The 14,985-nt window shown below is 38.6% G+C and overlaps 1 protein-coding gene across 1 annotated transcript in view; it reads left to right on the forward strand.

Moving 5' to 3' along the window:
* The window catches only part of DNAH5 (dynein axonemal heavy chain 5), a 248,666-nt gene that overhangs the window by 59,509 nt on the left and 174,172 nt on the right, over positions 1-14,985 (forward strand). Inside the window, exons 22-28 of the mRNA XM_050793010.1 lie at positions 1,802-1,935; positions 6,847-7,048; positions 7,608-7,843; positions 10,601-10,819; positions 12,295-12,357; positions 12,658-12,896; positions 13,951-14,191. Of these exons, the coding sequence (XP_050648967.1) occupies positions 1,802-1,935; positions 6,847-7,048; positions 7,608-7,843; positions 10,601-10,819; positions 12,295-12,357; positions 12,658-12,896; positions 13,951-14,191 (1,334 nt within the window). The remainder of the gene's footprint in view (positions 1-1,801; positions 1,936-6,846; positions 7,049-7,607; positions 7,844-10,600; positions 10,820-12,294; positions 12,358-12,657; positions 12,897-13,950; positions 14,192-14,985) is intronic.

The raw sequence follows: 14,985 nt of genomic DNA on the forward strand, positions 1-14,985 counted from the left end.
TGGTGCATGTCATAACTCCTTCCAGAAAGAATGTCTAGGCCTAGGCTTATCACTAGGTGAGCCAGAGGGAAAACTCATGAAGTGCTGAGCTCTGGCTCCAGCTGCTGGAGGGGTCCTGTTTGTTTGCCTCATTAGCTCTCTGATGTATGGTTTTTAGAAGCCAGGCCATCAAGTAGCCACTAGGGGGTGTTCCAGAAGCCCCTTCCCAGAAAGAAAATGGAAGCTGCACATTCTTGATCCTTTTCTGCATTGTTCTGAGTGGGTGTAGTCCCTGGTAGTGTTTCCATGTCCATTTACACTTCCTTTCTGTTTTGTGATCTAGGGAAATTCACGTATGCCTAATGTCCTTTCTTCAAGTAGCTAAGAGGTTTAGGATTGAGTCCTTTGGGAGGTGGCTGCAGAAGCTGGGGCACTCAGTGCCTAGCATTAACCCCTTCTGGACAGAAGCAGAAACCTGTGCTTTTTAAGCCCCTTCTCTGCACTGCTCCTGGGGGACAAAGCCTGTTGAAGTGCTTATGTGCTCATATTAAATGGCCGCTTCTTCCTGTGGTTTAGAGAGACACACAAATGCCAGTCCCGTCTGCTCCCAGAGATGGGAGTTTTAGAATGTAGTCCCTTAGGTGGAAGCTGTAAATGTTGGAGCACTTGGTGTGAGGGAGAAACAAGGGGCCATGGTTTTAAAGCCCCATTTCTGCACAACTTCCACGGAATGAAGCCTCTGTAAGTGCTTCATGCCTGTGTGAAGCCCCCACTGTTTTCTTGTGGTCTAGGGAGACTCGTGTGTGTCTAATCCACTCCACTCTCAGAGCTGCTGAATTAAGAGCCATGGGGAACCTTAAGAGTTATGGTGATACATGTGAGGTCCAAAGTCTCATTTCCACAGAGAGAGGTTGTGTGTTGCAGATTCCTTTCCCAATTCTCTGGTTCAGTGCCCAGGGCAGGATCCGTGTCCAAGTGTGTCTCTACTTTTCCTGCCCATTTGATGGGGATGTGTTTTTGGTTATAACATAAGTAGGAGGCTCTCCCTAGGTCTCTGACTTTCTCTCAGATGGGACTGATCTGAGAATAGATGTGTATTGGGTGTGTCCATGGGTGGAAGGAGAGCCAGGACCTTCTTATTCAGCCATGTTACTGACTTCATTCTTCTCATTCCCCAGATTTTTAACTTCTTTGGCCAATCTCTTATTTGCCCCCAACTAATATCATTGCCTCAGGCAGCTGTGAAGTTAAGCAATTGTTGCTGATAGTCTTTTGACAAATGCTTTGGGGGTAGGACTTTTTTTCTCAGAGAGTTCTGAATCAGGTCAAATAAAAATTAACTATTTGAACAAGGCTTTTCCAGGGAGCTCCCAGACAGCTCAAAGAGTGAAAATTCTGTGGAGCTCCCTAAGGAGCTCCAAGCCCAGGCTGGCCCTTCCAGGGACTGCTAGGCTACCGGTGGTGGGTTTTTTTTTCCCTCCAGTAATGGTTGTAAGGCTGCTGTTTTTCAAGGCTACCCGGCTACCCTGTAGCCAGAGAGCGGCAGTGGGACTAGAGCAAGTCAAAACAACACAAAACTTGCTGCTGTTACCAAGATTCAGCATTGTTCTTGAATAAACACTTTCTGGATTATTGCAAGGTTTGATTAATTTACAGAGTCCTGAAAAGTTGACATTGACAATTCTTTCCATTATTTTCATTGCTTTTATAAAGGAGAAGATTTTCAGAAGTCCTTGCTTTACTATTACAGAAATATCCTCATCTTCTAAAAGTACATCTTTTGCTAGTAGTGTAAAGTTTTCTCTTCTTTTTTTCTTTTTAGATACCTTGGAGATAGCATCTGTAAATTTACCCATTCCTGTGCAAACCAAGAACTATTATAAGAATGTTTCTGAAAACAAAGAGATTGTAAAATTAGTTTCTGTACTTAGCACAATTATCAACTCCACCAAAAAGGTATGTCAGGAGGGTCTGGCAGCCAGACCTTTTACTTTGCAACATGCATTTGTGTGAGGGTGATCATCACAAGGTTGTTCTGTATGTAGCCTGGGTCTCACCCACTGTACTTTCTGGGGACAGCTAATGGCATCTTGTGTGTGCTCAGCAAATGTTTATCTAACTGAAGATCTTTCATTCTAGATTGCAAGATGAAAGAAAATTATTCCTACTCTCATACTGTGTTTTGTTTAATGCCTTTAATATCTTCTTTTAATGCAAATGAATCTAACTTAAAAAAAATCTACAATGTTCCAAACTACAAGTCAGACTGTTGTTATAATTCACCTTCGAAGAACCAATGATACTAACATATTTGAAACAGAATAAGGTTTGTAGTCATTTTTTCATATTTGAGTAGTCAGGCAAATGTTATAAAATATCAGATAAAAATTTATTTATATTGCCACATAGAAATTAGATGAAACTGAGAATAAAGAAGATATTAGTACTATCAATACAAACTTGAACTGGAAATGAATGTACATTCAAGGCAATTTTTTCTTTCAACACAATCTCCTCTCAACTTCCCCTTTTTTGTTCATGCAAATCTATTTTACAGACAAAAGGATGTAAAACCCTGAAGTCATCTTTTATTTTTTTAAAAAAACTCTTCTAATTCACATGGCCAGTAAGACTTGTTGACTTGTTAATAATGTTTCCCAGTGTGTAAGGAATAGTTGTTGTTCAGTGAGTGCATTTTTCTATTCCTCAGTTTTGATACAATGAGTTACATTCATTTGAAAGCACTCTGAAAAGCTACCATTGCTGTAACAATGTGAGGAAATATTATTAAGTTTAGTTTTAATGTGTTCCCAAGGGAACTGGACATCTTTTGCATTTATTCACTTTTAATTTTCCTTTCTTAATATATCGAAGGTCCTGTATTTAATTTTCCCCTAGGGACAGTATTCATATAACTCAATAAATATTTATCTAGTACTTAGATTATTAGGCTCTATACTGAATGGTAAGCAAAGTATTCCATGATAACAATAAATATTCAGAAATATTTTCAAGTATCTCAGTATTCCTAGAAAATAAAATAAAATAAATCAGCAATAAGATCCACTAGTTTCTCTAGTATGATCAACTGCTATTATGAAACTCTAAGAGTAAGAAATCATAGTTAAAATTAACACACAGTGCTGGCAACAAAATACTTATCTCTGTGTCTTTTTTTTGAGAAGAGGTTTCACTCTTGTTGCCTAGGCTGGAGTGCAATGGTACAGTCTTGGCTCACTACAACCTCTGCATCCCAGGTTCAAGCGATTCTCCTGTCTCAGCCTCCTGAGTAGCTGGAATTAGAGGCATGTGCCACCACACTCTGTTAATTTTGTATTTTTAGTAGAGATGGGGTTTTGCCATGTTGGTCAAGCTGGTCTCGAACTCCTGACCTCAGGTGATCCACCTGCCTGGGACTCCCAAAGTACTGGGATTACAGGCATGAGCCACCGTGCCCGGCCTCTGTGTCACTTTTATTACATTTGCTTTTATATGAAGGAAATGCTCAGATATTAGTTTTCTTAAAATAGTAGAAAAGGTTGGCATTTATAACAACTTGAAGAACTTACTCCAGATTTATAGGATAGCCAAATTGTTTCTGGGAGAATATATGTACTCTTAGTCATAGTATTAGATATAGCCAGCCCTTCACAGCCATAGACCTTTCTGAATGATTCTGCCTCAACCACAGAAAATCCTATGATCCCTGCCCCTTTCCTGTTGCTGTAGCTGATTGAATTAGAGTGTAAACGCAACCTGCCTTTAGCATGCCCATAGGTTGGTCATCAGCTTATAACACAACCTGGCTTGAAAAGATGAGCTGAGGCTGGATGTGGTGACCCATGCCTGTAATCTCAGCACTTTGAGAGGCCAAGGTTAGGAGTTTGAGACCAGCCTGGCCAACATGGCAAAACTCTGTCTCTACTAAAAACACAAAAATTAGCCAGGCCTGCATGGTGGATGTCTGTAATCCCAGCTACTCATGAAGCTGAGGCATAAGAATTGCCTGAACCCAGAAGACAGAGGTTGCAATGAGCTGAGATGGTGCCACTACACTCTAGCCTGGGTGACAGAGTGGGACTCCATCTCAAAACAAACAAACAAACAAACTACGTTGAGCTGGACCAAACAATCAAAATAACCTTGGTTACATAATCAGAACAATTCTACATGTGTAGTTCATCTAATTTTCCTATTGAGGTCATTTTCCTTTCGAGGTCTAGGTTACCTCCATGTGAAAAACTTCTAATTTAATAAAGACAAACACTTTAATATAGAAGAATACCCTCCAACATATTTAGTTAGGGTATATTCTTAATATTATAAGCTTGGGTGTTGAGAGAGCTCCAGATTCTGGAACTTCTACCAATTTCTGGGAATATTCAATAATCTGTAATTAATTCTTCAAACCATCATACATATGTGATTATGTCTACATGCCGTTGCAATGCATTCTCGGTCTGCATGTCAACACTTCAGTTCATGCAAACGAATCATTTGTGGTTGGGACAGGCAGTGATAGGTTTAGCTTTCTGCATTTTAATGGATGGGAAGTATCACCATCCATTAAACCTGAGGCTCTGAGGGAGTTGGAGTGGAACTGCTTCTTGGTTTGGTGCAGATTGGTGCAATTTACTTAAAATAATCAGACCATTTAGAATCCTGTAATGCTCAATTATTTCAAATAATTGCATTTGTTATTCTTTATCAGTTAAATTTATTTTTCATGCAGATGTGACTCTGAAATTATAATATAAGGCAGTGGAAAAACTTGATTCACAAAGGAATTAGAAATGAAGAGACAAATTTTTTGGCTAGGCGCAGTGGCTCATGTTTGTAATCTCAGCACTTTAGGAGGCTGAGATGAGAGGATCACTTGAAGCCGGGAGTTTGAGACCAGCTTGGGTAACACACTGAGATCTTGTCTCTACGAAAATAAATAAACAACAACAAAAAAATTAAATAGAAAAGAAAAGACAAAATTTTAGTTATTTGTAGATGATTCAATTGTCTACCAAGTAAATCCAAGAGGCTAATCTGAAAAAGAAATTGTGGCCCAACAAGAGTTAAGTTAGTCATCAATGGAAAGATAATTATATGATTTTTTCATAGAATACAATAAACATGTTCCTGAAAATCATTCTGTTTTGAGAAGTTGCATATTTAATATTAAATAATAGGGATTATGAGAAAAACAAGATTGAGGCAGACACAAAATCTATGCAATTTGTAACCAGAGTAATAAAAACAATAATAATCATAGTAAAATATTAACAGTAACAATCATAGTAAAATATTCACACATTTAATAACACTATAGTAATTACAGAACTTTACTATAAAAGATGAAAGAAGGTTGGTAGAAGTGGGAAAAGGAACAGTTGAGGTTGTGGAGCGTAGAAGCAAAGATAAACTCTACAAAAAACAAGCCAAACTCTGCATTCATTCTTTCTTTCTTTCTTGTTGTTCTTTCTGCTTTGATTGGTATTTATTTATTTATCTATTTTTATTTGTACACATTTATGGGATACATGTGCAATTGTGTTACATGCATAGATTGCATAGTGGCCAAGTCTGGGATTTTAGGGTATCCATCACCCAAATAATGTACATTGCATCTATTAGCGAATTTCTCATCACCCTCCCTTCTGAAGCTGATGAGAAATCTGACTCTTCTGAGTCTCTATTATCTATCATTCTGCTCTCTATGTCCATGAGAAAACATTTTTTAAGCACTAACTTATGAGCGAAAACAATATGCAAAGATATTCTTAAGACAGGTGGTAGCAAAATCAGTCCAAAAGGAAGAAGTGATGGAGGGGGCATAGCACACAGGGCTGTACTCCTCTGTGGCTTGCTGCTTTAGCTGGTACAAAGCAGTAGCATTTGTTTTGCTGGGAAAAATAGCATTTGAAAACATGACCTCTGCATTAGATCAATACTATCCCCTATTTACCAATTGCCAGAGAGTCATTTCATCTTTACAGATGCATACTTGGTTAGCAAACTAGACTGTTCATTTACAAATAAATTTTTAAAAATGTATATGCCATTCATAGCCAGTTATAATAATAGTGGAAAAGATCTTGTTTACAGTGACAACATCATTGGAAAATACCTAGAAACATGTGTAATAAGAAGTATCTGGGGTCTCTATGAAGATTACCCTAAAACTTAATAAGAACTTTTTGAAAAAGATGACAAGATATGGAAACATGCACTGTGTTCCTGGTTGGTAAGATGCAGTATTGTTCAGATGTCAATTTTTGTTATATGAATTTATACATTTTATGTGATTCCAGGCAATCTCTCATTGGAGTGATGTTGGCTATGTTCTGTTTGTCCTTCATGCCCCTAAGATCTAATCTCCACCCCCTCCACCTATCTGACCTTAGGCAACATGTCAGTAGATTCCCGTTGAGGCTTCCAGTGGGTTCAGTCAATGAAGAAGCTTTGAGGAGATCTGAGGGGAGTGGGGACAGAGGAGAATGACCTCAGAGGATGTTTTCCATGGCACCCTCCCTGTAGTGGGACCTTGAGCTGTGGTTTTTGACCTAAGGCCCAGCTCCAAGCAAGAGGGTCCTGTGCACAGCATCTTCAAGGACTCTCTTCTAGTTTCTAGAAACCACTTCTCTCCCATTTGGCTAGGGATGATAACAGTGAAACTGCTACTAGCCCTGGGCCATTGTCCACACTATTGTATATAGTCCCAGTTCAGTTCTTTGGCATTTCCAGATAATCACACAGTTCACTCAACATTTTAATAAATCCATAGGAACCATCAGCAGTTGGCAAATATTCACTTATATCATCGTGCCATTCCAGATTCTTCCTTCTTAACATAAATCTGTTGTTATTTGCATTCAGGAAGTTATTGCATCCATGGATTGCTTCAAACGCTACAATCACATTTGGCAAAAGGGGAAAGAAGAAGCCATTAAAACGTTTATTACACAGAGCCCCTTGCTCTCTGAATTTGAGTCCCAGATCCTCTATTTCCAAAACCTAGAGCAGGAAATTAATGCTGAGCCTGAATATATCTGTGTGGGTCCCATTGCTCTGTACACAGGTTGGTTCATTTTCTTTCATATAGTTATATCAATCAGCCAGCGTTGTTCTGTCCCTTTACCTAGGTTAGTATTCCAGAGAGTTCTGCCTGTCTTAAAGACTGACTCTGGGCCTCAAGCTAAAAGACCAATTTGTAGATTTTTTAAAAATTTCCTTCTGCATAATTATCGATTCTGGACTATTTTGAACACTTTGCTGCTAAACCTTGAAAAAAAAGGCTAAGTCAGAGAAAGATGTGTGTTATATTTTGAATTAGAATTTACCCTTTATTTAATAAGTAACAATAACAAACATTTGAGGATTATCCCAGAGGGTTCTGATACGTGCTTTTAAAAAAAAAGCATTTTGACATGTGTATTGAATTGTTGTAAAAACAGACTTTATAAAATGAATGAATATATAATGACTAGGAAAAATTATGATTTTTTTCTAGTTCAATTTGTTATGGGTTAGAGGGTTATACACTGTAATGTATTTACTACTGGAGAACAGCGACACTTTGACTTTTCGTACCGGTTTGAGTTTTTAAAACTGAACTGTAGACATTTGGGTTTTTACAGCTGACTTGAAGTTTGCCCTGACTGCTGAGACAAAGGCCTGGATGGTTGTCATTGGATGCCACTGTAACAAAAAATACCGGAGTGAGATGGAAAACATTTTTATGCTTATTGAAGAATTCAATAAGAAACTAAATCGTCCAATTAAGGACCTAGACGATATTCGGATTGCAATGGCAGCACTGAAAGAAATAAGGGAGCAGCAAATCTCCATTGATTTTCAAGTAGGACCTATTGAGGTAACTAATGATCATTTGTTCATTATGGAAATATTCTACATGTTCGATGCTATTAGCTGAAATATTGACTGGGTCTGGAGTGAAGTTACTAAATGGTTGCTAAACTGAGACAATACTTTCAATATTGTTGATGATACCGAACCCCTATAGCATGCCTTCCATGGACCAGTTCTCGCCTTCACATGTCACCTAAGGTCCTTCAAAGCAGAGCCTGAGATAAAGATTTTTGTGCAAGTGATTTATTGATGAGTGTTCACTAAAGAAGGGGAGCGAGGGAATCAGGAAAGGAAGCTAATCAGCTATGGACTAACTTGAGAATGATCCCATGGGCGCTCTACAACATCTATTGAGTTGGGCCCTCCTTCATGCAAAGGAGACTACCCTTTCTACTGCTAAGTCAGTGGGAAATTGGCTATAACCTCCCCACGAGAAGGCTCACATTCAGCTGAGGAAAATCTTCCGGGGAAGCGGACAGCTGCAGTCCTGATAGCCAGCATTCTCAGTAGTCGGGGATGGGAATACCAGCTGGTAACCAGGACCTGGATGGGGGCACTAACAGTGTCCATATATGCATTAACTCATTTCAGCCTTACTGTGGCTCCTACTCACATAAGGACACTGAGGGTCAAAGAAGTTACATAATTTGATCAGTGTTGCACATCACTTTTATTTGTATACCATATCATACTATCTTTTCCAGATGAAAATGTCTTTTTTTTGCAGTGAAGTCTGCTTTTATTGACTTATTTAATTATAATATTATCAACATACATAGTGTAATTTAAGCAGTGGCAAAAAAGACAGTTAATTGCTTTACAAGCAGACATCCTTAAATAGATTCACTTGAGTAAACATCATCTCTTTCTAAGGAGTCTCCTTAGAAATCTCATGTTAAGCCACCAGCAAAATCACTCTTAACAACAGCCTTTTTTTTTTTTTTAAAAAACAGCCTTTTTTTTTTAAACTATTTTTCCCTAATTAAAAAATAGCATTGCAGAAAAATCAGAAAACACAAAACAAAAGTATAAAATAAAATTTCAAAATTACCATAATCTTATCAATCAAGTACATACCAAGGTGTTGGTATATTTCTTTCCAGCTTCTTTTCATGTCTGTGTATGTGTGTGCAATTTTGAAGTCCATTTTTTATTCATCTTGTAATACTTATATTATTAGAGATGACATAAGAGTGTGAATTATTAATATCATTAATAACTTTTCATAATCAGAATTGATGGTGCATGTCTTTAAATTGTATTTGCCACTTGTGATTTTTGACAAAGACCGAAGAGTGGAGACATTAAGGAAAAGAACTTCTCAGCCACGGGGGCTCTGTGGGGTTGGGGGGCGGTGTTAACCTCCAGATGAAAATGTCTTATCAGAAATGGGTGACTATATTTGTTATTTTTAAATGAGACTAGTATAACTGTAGAATTAAAAAATCTCCAGTTGTAAAAGCATCATCTTTTCATCACACCATAATTGGAATGTCTGTACTTATATTCTGATGGTCCAGATCAGACTCTAGTCTCCCATTTTCTGCATCCCTGTTTGAATTTTGAAAAATTTCGCATTACCCTGAAAATGGTACACACTACTACACATTTTCACTTCTGCTGTGCTGGGCCAGGGGGATCACATGGTCCATCCTGCTCTCCTTGGATTGAAACATCAAGGCATAGAGACCTTTCTTTGTGCAGGATCAGGCGAGACCCTTGAGTATGAAGAGGAGGTACAGTAACTGGCAATCCTGTTTTCTCCCACCTGGGAATTAAGAATGAAAGTAGAATCAAGAAGACAAGATCAAAACATCACCTTTATACCCGATGGAAGCTATTTGGAAGACATAATTTAGTGTATTACTCCAGTTATTCCCCTCCCTTCCATACCCCCAAACACACACACGTTATAAGATAGTGAATACTAAATTCCACGATTATTATACATCCTCATCCATCAGAGACAGTGTTGGAAAGCTGCAGGGCTTTGTATAGCCCTGATCCAGTTTATGGAACTGAGGTGCAGACCACAGACATGCCTCCACGGAGAGGGAGGGAAGAGAGAGAAAGGCACGGGGCTATGCTTGCTCAAATCAACAATTCTTTTTGCCTCAAATTAACCATCAGGCCCTCATTCCACCTCTGTGGGGATGAGTAATGGTGGGAGAAGAGACTAGGGATATTTAGAGAAAATTCTTTCTTCTGAAAACCAACCTTAGCCTCATTTTAATCTTTTAGTGAAGAAAGCCGTCCAGGATTTTACATGCTGAAGGCTCTGATTCAAGAACCCTCCTTTGTGTCTTACTATGGGAACCTCTTATCAATCATGTGAAATCAGGCAGAGTTAAAACCCTGATTTATTTTGTTATGCCAACATTAGAAGTTAAATTATTTTGTTTTTCATTTACTTGCTATAATTTTGTAGTCAGCCAATACAATTTGGGGACCTAAGTCAAAATATCTTTTATGTGTCTAATGGTTTATCGTTTTCAAAAAGCATTTAAAATGATATTTTTCAATACTCTCAAAGATCATCTGAAGCAGCCAGAAGATTTTCCCATTTTACAGATGAGGAAACTAAAGCTGAACGGCTCAGTTGCTCAGTTAACCTCTTGCAGTTTAAGGTAGAGTAACTAGAACTGTCAGGGTGGTTTCACTATTATTCTGGTATTTTCCATTCTTATCGTTTAATAAATGACTGTGTGTACATTTATGCATCTGACTGGCCAAAATTAAGTTTTTCTTCTTTTTTTTAAAGGAATCTTATGCCCTGCTTAACAGATACAGACTTCTAATAGCAAGGGACGAGATGGACAAAGTTGATACACTGCACTATGCTTGGGAGAAGCTGCTGACACGTGCTGGCGAAGTCCAGAATGAATTAGTGTCACTGCAGCCCAGTTTCAAGAAAGAGCTTATTAGTGCTGTGGAGGTATTCCTTCAAGATTGTCACCAGTTTTATCTGGACTATGATTTGGTATGTCTCTGGCTTTCTCTGTTTGCATTTTTGGGGATGAGTGAATAGAGCATGTAAAATGTAGTTGTCTAAAAATTATGGGTAAAACTCTATGAAACTTCCTAGGAATTCCAAAGGAATGGGAATTTTATTTGCATGAGAGAGAAAAACATCTTCTTTTCACAATCCTTTCCCCTTAGAGTTTGTATTAGTCTGTTTTCACACTGCTGTAAAGAACTGCTCGAGACTGGGTAATTTATAAAGGAGAGGTTTAATTGACTCACAGTTCTGCATGGCTGAGGAGGCTTCAGGAAACTTACAATCATGGCAGAAGGTGAAGGGAAAGCAAGGTACATTCTTCACAAGACAACAGGAAGGAGAATGCCGAGTGAAGGGGGGAAGAGCCCCTTATAAAACCATCGGATCTCATGAGAACCCACTCACTATCAAGAGAACAGCATGGGAAAAACCGCTCCCATGATTCAATTACCTCCACCTAGTCTCTCCCTTGAGACGTGGGGATTATGGAGATTATGGGGATTACAATTCAAGATGAGATTTGGGTGGGGACACAAAGCCTAACCAAATCAGAGTTCATACATAATAATTTCAACAGAAAATGGTAAATTTAAAAAAGTGCAAACACTGTATAATTTGGTCTGTTACTGAAGTTGTTTGGTAGCATTCTAAATTTGTGTAGAAAAGTACTATTCACATGTAGTTATAATTGTCCTCCTTTCCACAGCGTTCCTTGGTTCCACAAATAATATAGAGCCCAGCAAGTGCTGGGCCCTGTCCTTGGTGCTGACTACACAGTAGTGGATAAGACAGATCGAGCCCCGCCCCCATGGAGTCCATATTTTAATTACCCATATATGTTTAAGTACTGAATCTTCTAATGTAAATATGTTGTGTAATGAGACCCATCTCTAGGCAATTTAATGTGCTACAGAAGGGAAATATATAGAGTTTAGGGTAAAATTTGTACCAATTAACAAGTAGCACAATAAACCACAAAATTAATAAAGTTAGAAGATTGGACCCATGTACCAACTCCATGGATGGAGAAGCACAGAAATCCACATATTTAAGGTTTTCTAATGTAGGAAACTCTGATTGGAATGTTAAGATTATGGGCCACTTTACAAGTGTGTATTAGAATGATAAAAATCTATGAGTTATATGATAGCATTTAGCTCAAAAGCAGACTTTATATGTGCTTCTTTATAGGATAGGCATTGACTCCTGTTTGCCTATGTTACCTAAGAAATGAATAATACATATTTTTAATCTTAAAAGTTTCTGGCATTAATTTGTCTTTTTTAGACTGGAAAAATATTTACAAATGAATCACTTTGTAAGGCTCTTTTTTTTCTAACAAATAAAAACTAAGTTTCCTATCATGGATGAAATCTAACTTTAATATTTAAATACTTTGAGCTCATGAAATTTATATGCAAACACTTCATTCTATTTTTTTTTTAACTTTTTTTCAGAATGGTCCAATGGCTAGTGGCTTGAAGCCCCAGGAAGCCAGTGACAGGCTTGTTATGTTTCAGGTAATATTTTTAGTTTCTATGGTTTTCTAAACAATGAAACCTTGTGTTTTAAATACATTATATTTTCTTCTTTGTAAGATAGAGAGCGCTATTGTGGAATATGGTATGTACTTGCATTAAAAATATGATTACAATTAGAAGTGGTTTCTATGAATTAATTGTGCCAACTTAGTATTCCTATTTACATGTGCCCAGATATCATACATCTCTGGCTTGCTTGTTTGCCAGTCTTATATTTTCATTTGCATGTTTGTTCATGTATAAATCATTTTGATGAACTTTCACTTGTGTTTTTATTAGAACCAATTTGATAATATCTATCGGAAATACATCACATATACTGGAGGAGAGGAGCTTTTTGGCCTGCCAGTTACACAGTATCCTCAGCTTCTTGAAATAAAGAAGCAACTACATCTTCTACAGAAAATATACACTCTGTACAACAGTGTCATAGAAACTGTAAATAGCTATTATGATATTCTTTGGTCAGAGGTGAATATTGAAAAAATCAACAATGAACTATTGGAATTCCAGAACAGGTAAGAAATTAAATGTTTAGCATGCCCAGCAATTGAACTTCAAATGCTTTCTTCTTTGATAGGCAGCCAAGTTCTCTTTTCACCCCAGCTATTTCAAAAGCACATCTTGCTGCATTGTTGTTGTCCATTGACATCACTCTTGTCAAATGTTATTTATTAATTACTCCTGTGCATAGACAATGAGATAAGCACATTCTATCCATCAGGATGAATCATGTTAGGGGCTTTTCTGCAGCTTGGTGGGAGCTGATTTTTATTTATATTGCACTTAGGAAACATTTGAAGTTAATGTTAGATTATCATCTGGAACAAAAGCAGGGGCCCATGATTTTTCTGTATTGTTGTAGCTGTTGAAGCCAAAGAAAATGGAGACCTGGCTGGGTGTGGTGGCTCATGCCTGTAATCCCAGCACTTTTGGAGGCCAAGATGGGCAGATCATGAGGTCAGGAGATTGAGACCATCCTGGCCAACGTGGTGAAATCCCATCTCTATTGAAAATACAAAAATTAGCTGGGCATGGTGGCATGTACCTGTAATCCCAGCTACTTGGGAGCCTGAGGCAGGAGAATCACTTGAACCTGGGAGGTGGAGGTTGCGGTGAGCCAAGATCGCACCACTGCACTCCACCCTGGAGATAGCGCTAGACTCTGTCTCAGAAAAAAAAAAAAAGAAAAAAAAAAAGGAGAGCTATTTGTTGTATATTTCACTTGACAGCCTGATACACTATGCTATGCTTTGTGCTTACTAAGTTCTCAGTACGTGTTTGTAGAATTGAATTAGCTTGAACAGCACCTCTACCCTCTAAAATAATGCCTCTAACTAGGTAATAGTTGTGAAGGATTGGAAAAAGTCTTTTCTAACAGGGAGGACAATTTTCTGTAATATAAAAGTCATCTTTATATTATATTAGCAGATAGCCTGCAAGTCATGGGTTTTAAAAATAGGATAGGTATTCAAAGAGGCTGTTTTTGATAGAAATACTAGCAGACCCTCTTGGTCCAGTGCTGTCTACGATCATATTTCAATGGCCTTTCATGTTGGTTTCCCGTCACAGGTGTCGGAAGCTGCCCCGGGCCTTGAAGGACTGGCAGGCTTTTTTGGACCTGAAGAAGATCATTGATGATTTCAGCGAGTGTTGCCCGCTGCTGGAATACATGGCCAGTAAAGCCATGATGGAGCGGCACTGGGAAAGGATAACCACCCTCACCGGGCACAGTCTGGATGTGGGGAATGAAAGTTTTAAGTTAAGAAATATCATGGAGGCACCTCTTCTGAAATACAAAGAGGAAATAGAGGTACAGTTGACAGAGAGCATGATGTGGTGGAAGATTGCAAGGTCTCATGGGATTGATGTGATAACATTTATATGTTACGGAATATTGGATCAGTAAACTACACTCAGACAATTGAAACTCTTCTCCTGGCATTCAGCCACTAGTTCCTTCAACAAATGTTTATCGTGCCTAAGATGGGACAGGTATGGTATCAGGATATAACAATGCAGTCCTGCATTCGCAGATTATTTAATAATTATACAAATAAAGGCATAGTTATAAGCTGTGGCAAATACCATTGAATAAAATGTACGCTGTTCTGTGAAAGCCTATGATAGACGAGTTTGGCTCATCTGGGGGTGATAAAGCTAGGGAGGGCTGGGATGCATACGTAGGACTGGCTGGGTGAAGGGAGTATGGTTGTGTGATTGGGGTGAGGGGCTTGGCAAGTGCAAAGAAGGCCATTCCAGGCAGATCGTGCATTATGCATGGAGCATCTGAAGTGTGTTTGAGGAACCAGAAGAAGGCCCCTGTGGCGGGGGTGTGGAGGCAGGGCAGAGAGGAGACAGCAGAGGCCAGGGAGGTGGAGTGGGCCTACCTGATGTTATCGGGCAGTGGGCACCATCTGGGAGATGTGTTTTCAGCAGGGGCTGACATGGTTAGGTTGGCCGTTTGTAAGGATCACTGGTCGTGATCTTTGGAGAAAGAATTGAAGGAGGACAAGGGAAGAATGATGGAAAAACCAACTGAGAGTTTCTAAGAGTAGCTCAGGCAAGAAATAATGGCTGTTAGATGAGAGGGGAAGTAGTAAAGCT

This window comes from Macaca thibetana, chromosome 6 (genome assembly GCF_024542745.1).
Source record: "Macaca thibetana thibetana isolate TM-01 chromosome 6, ASM2454274v1, whole genome shotgun sequence".
In the NCBI taxonomy this organism is placed as follows: Eukaryota; Metazoa; Chordata; class Mammalia; order Primates; family Cercopithecidae; genus Macaca; species Macaca thibetana.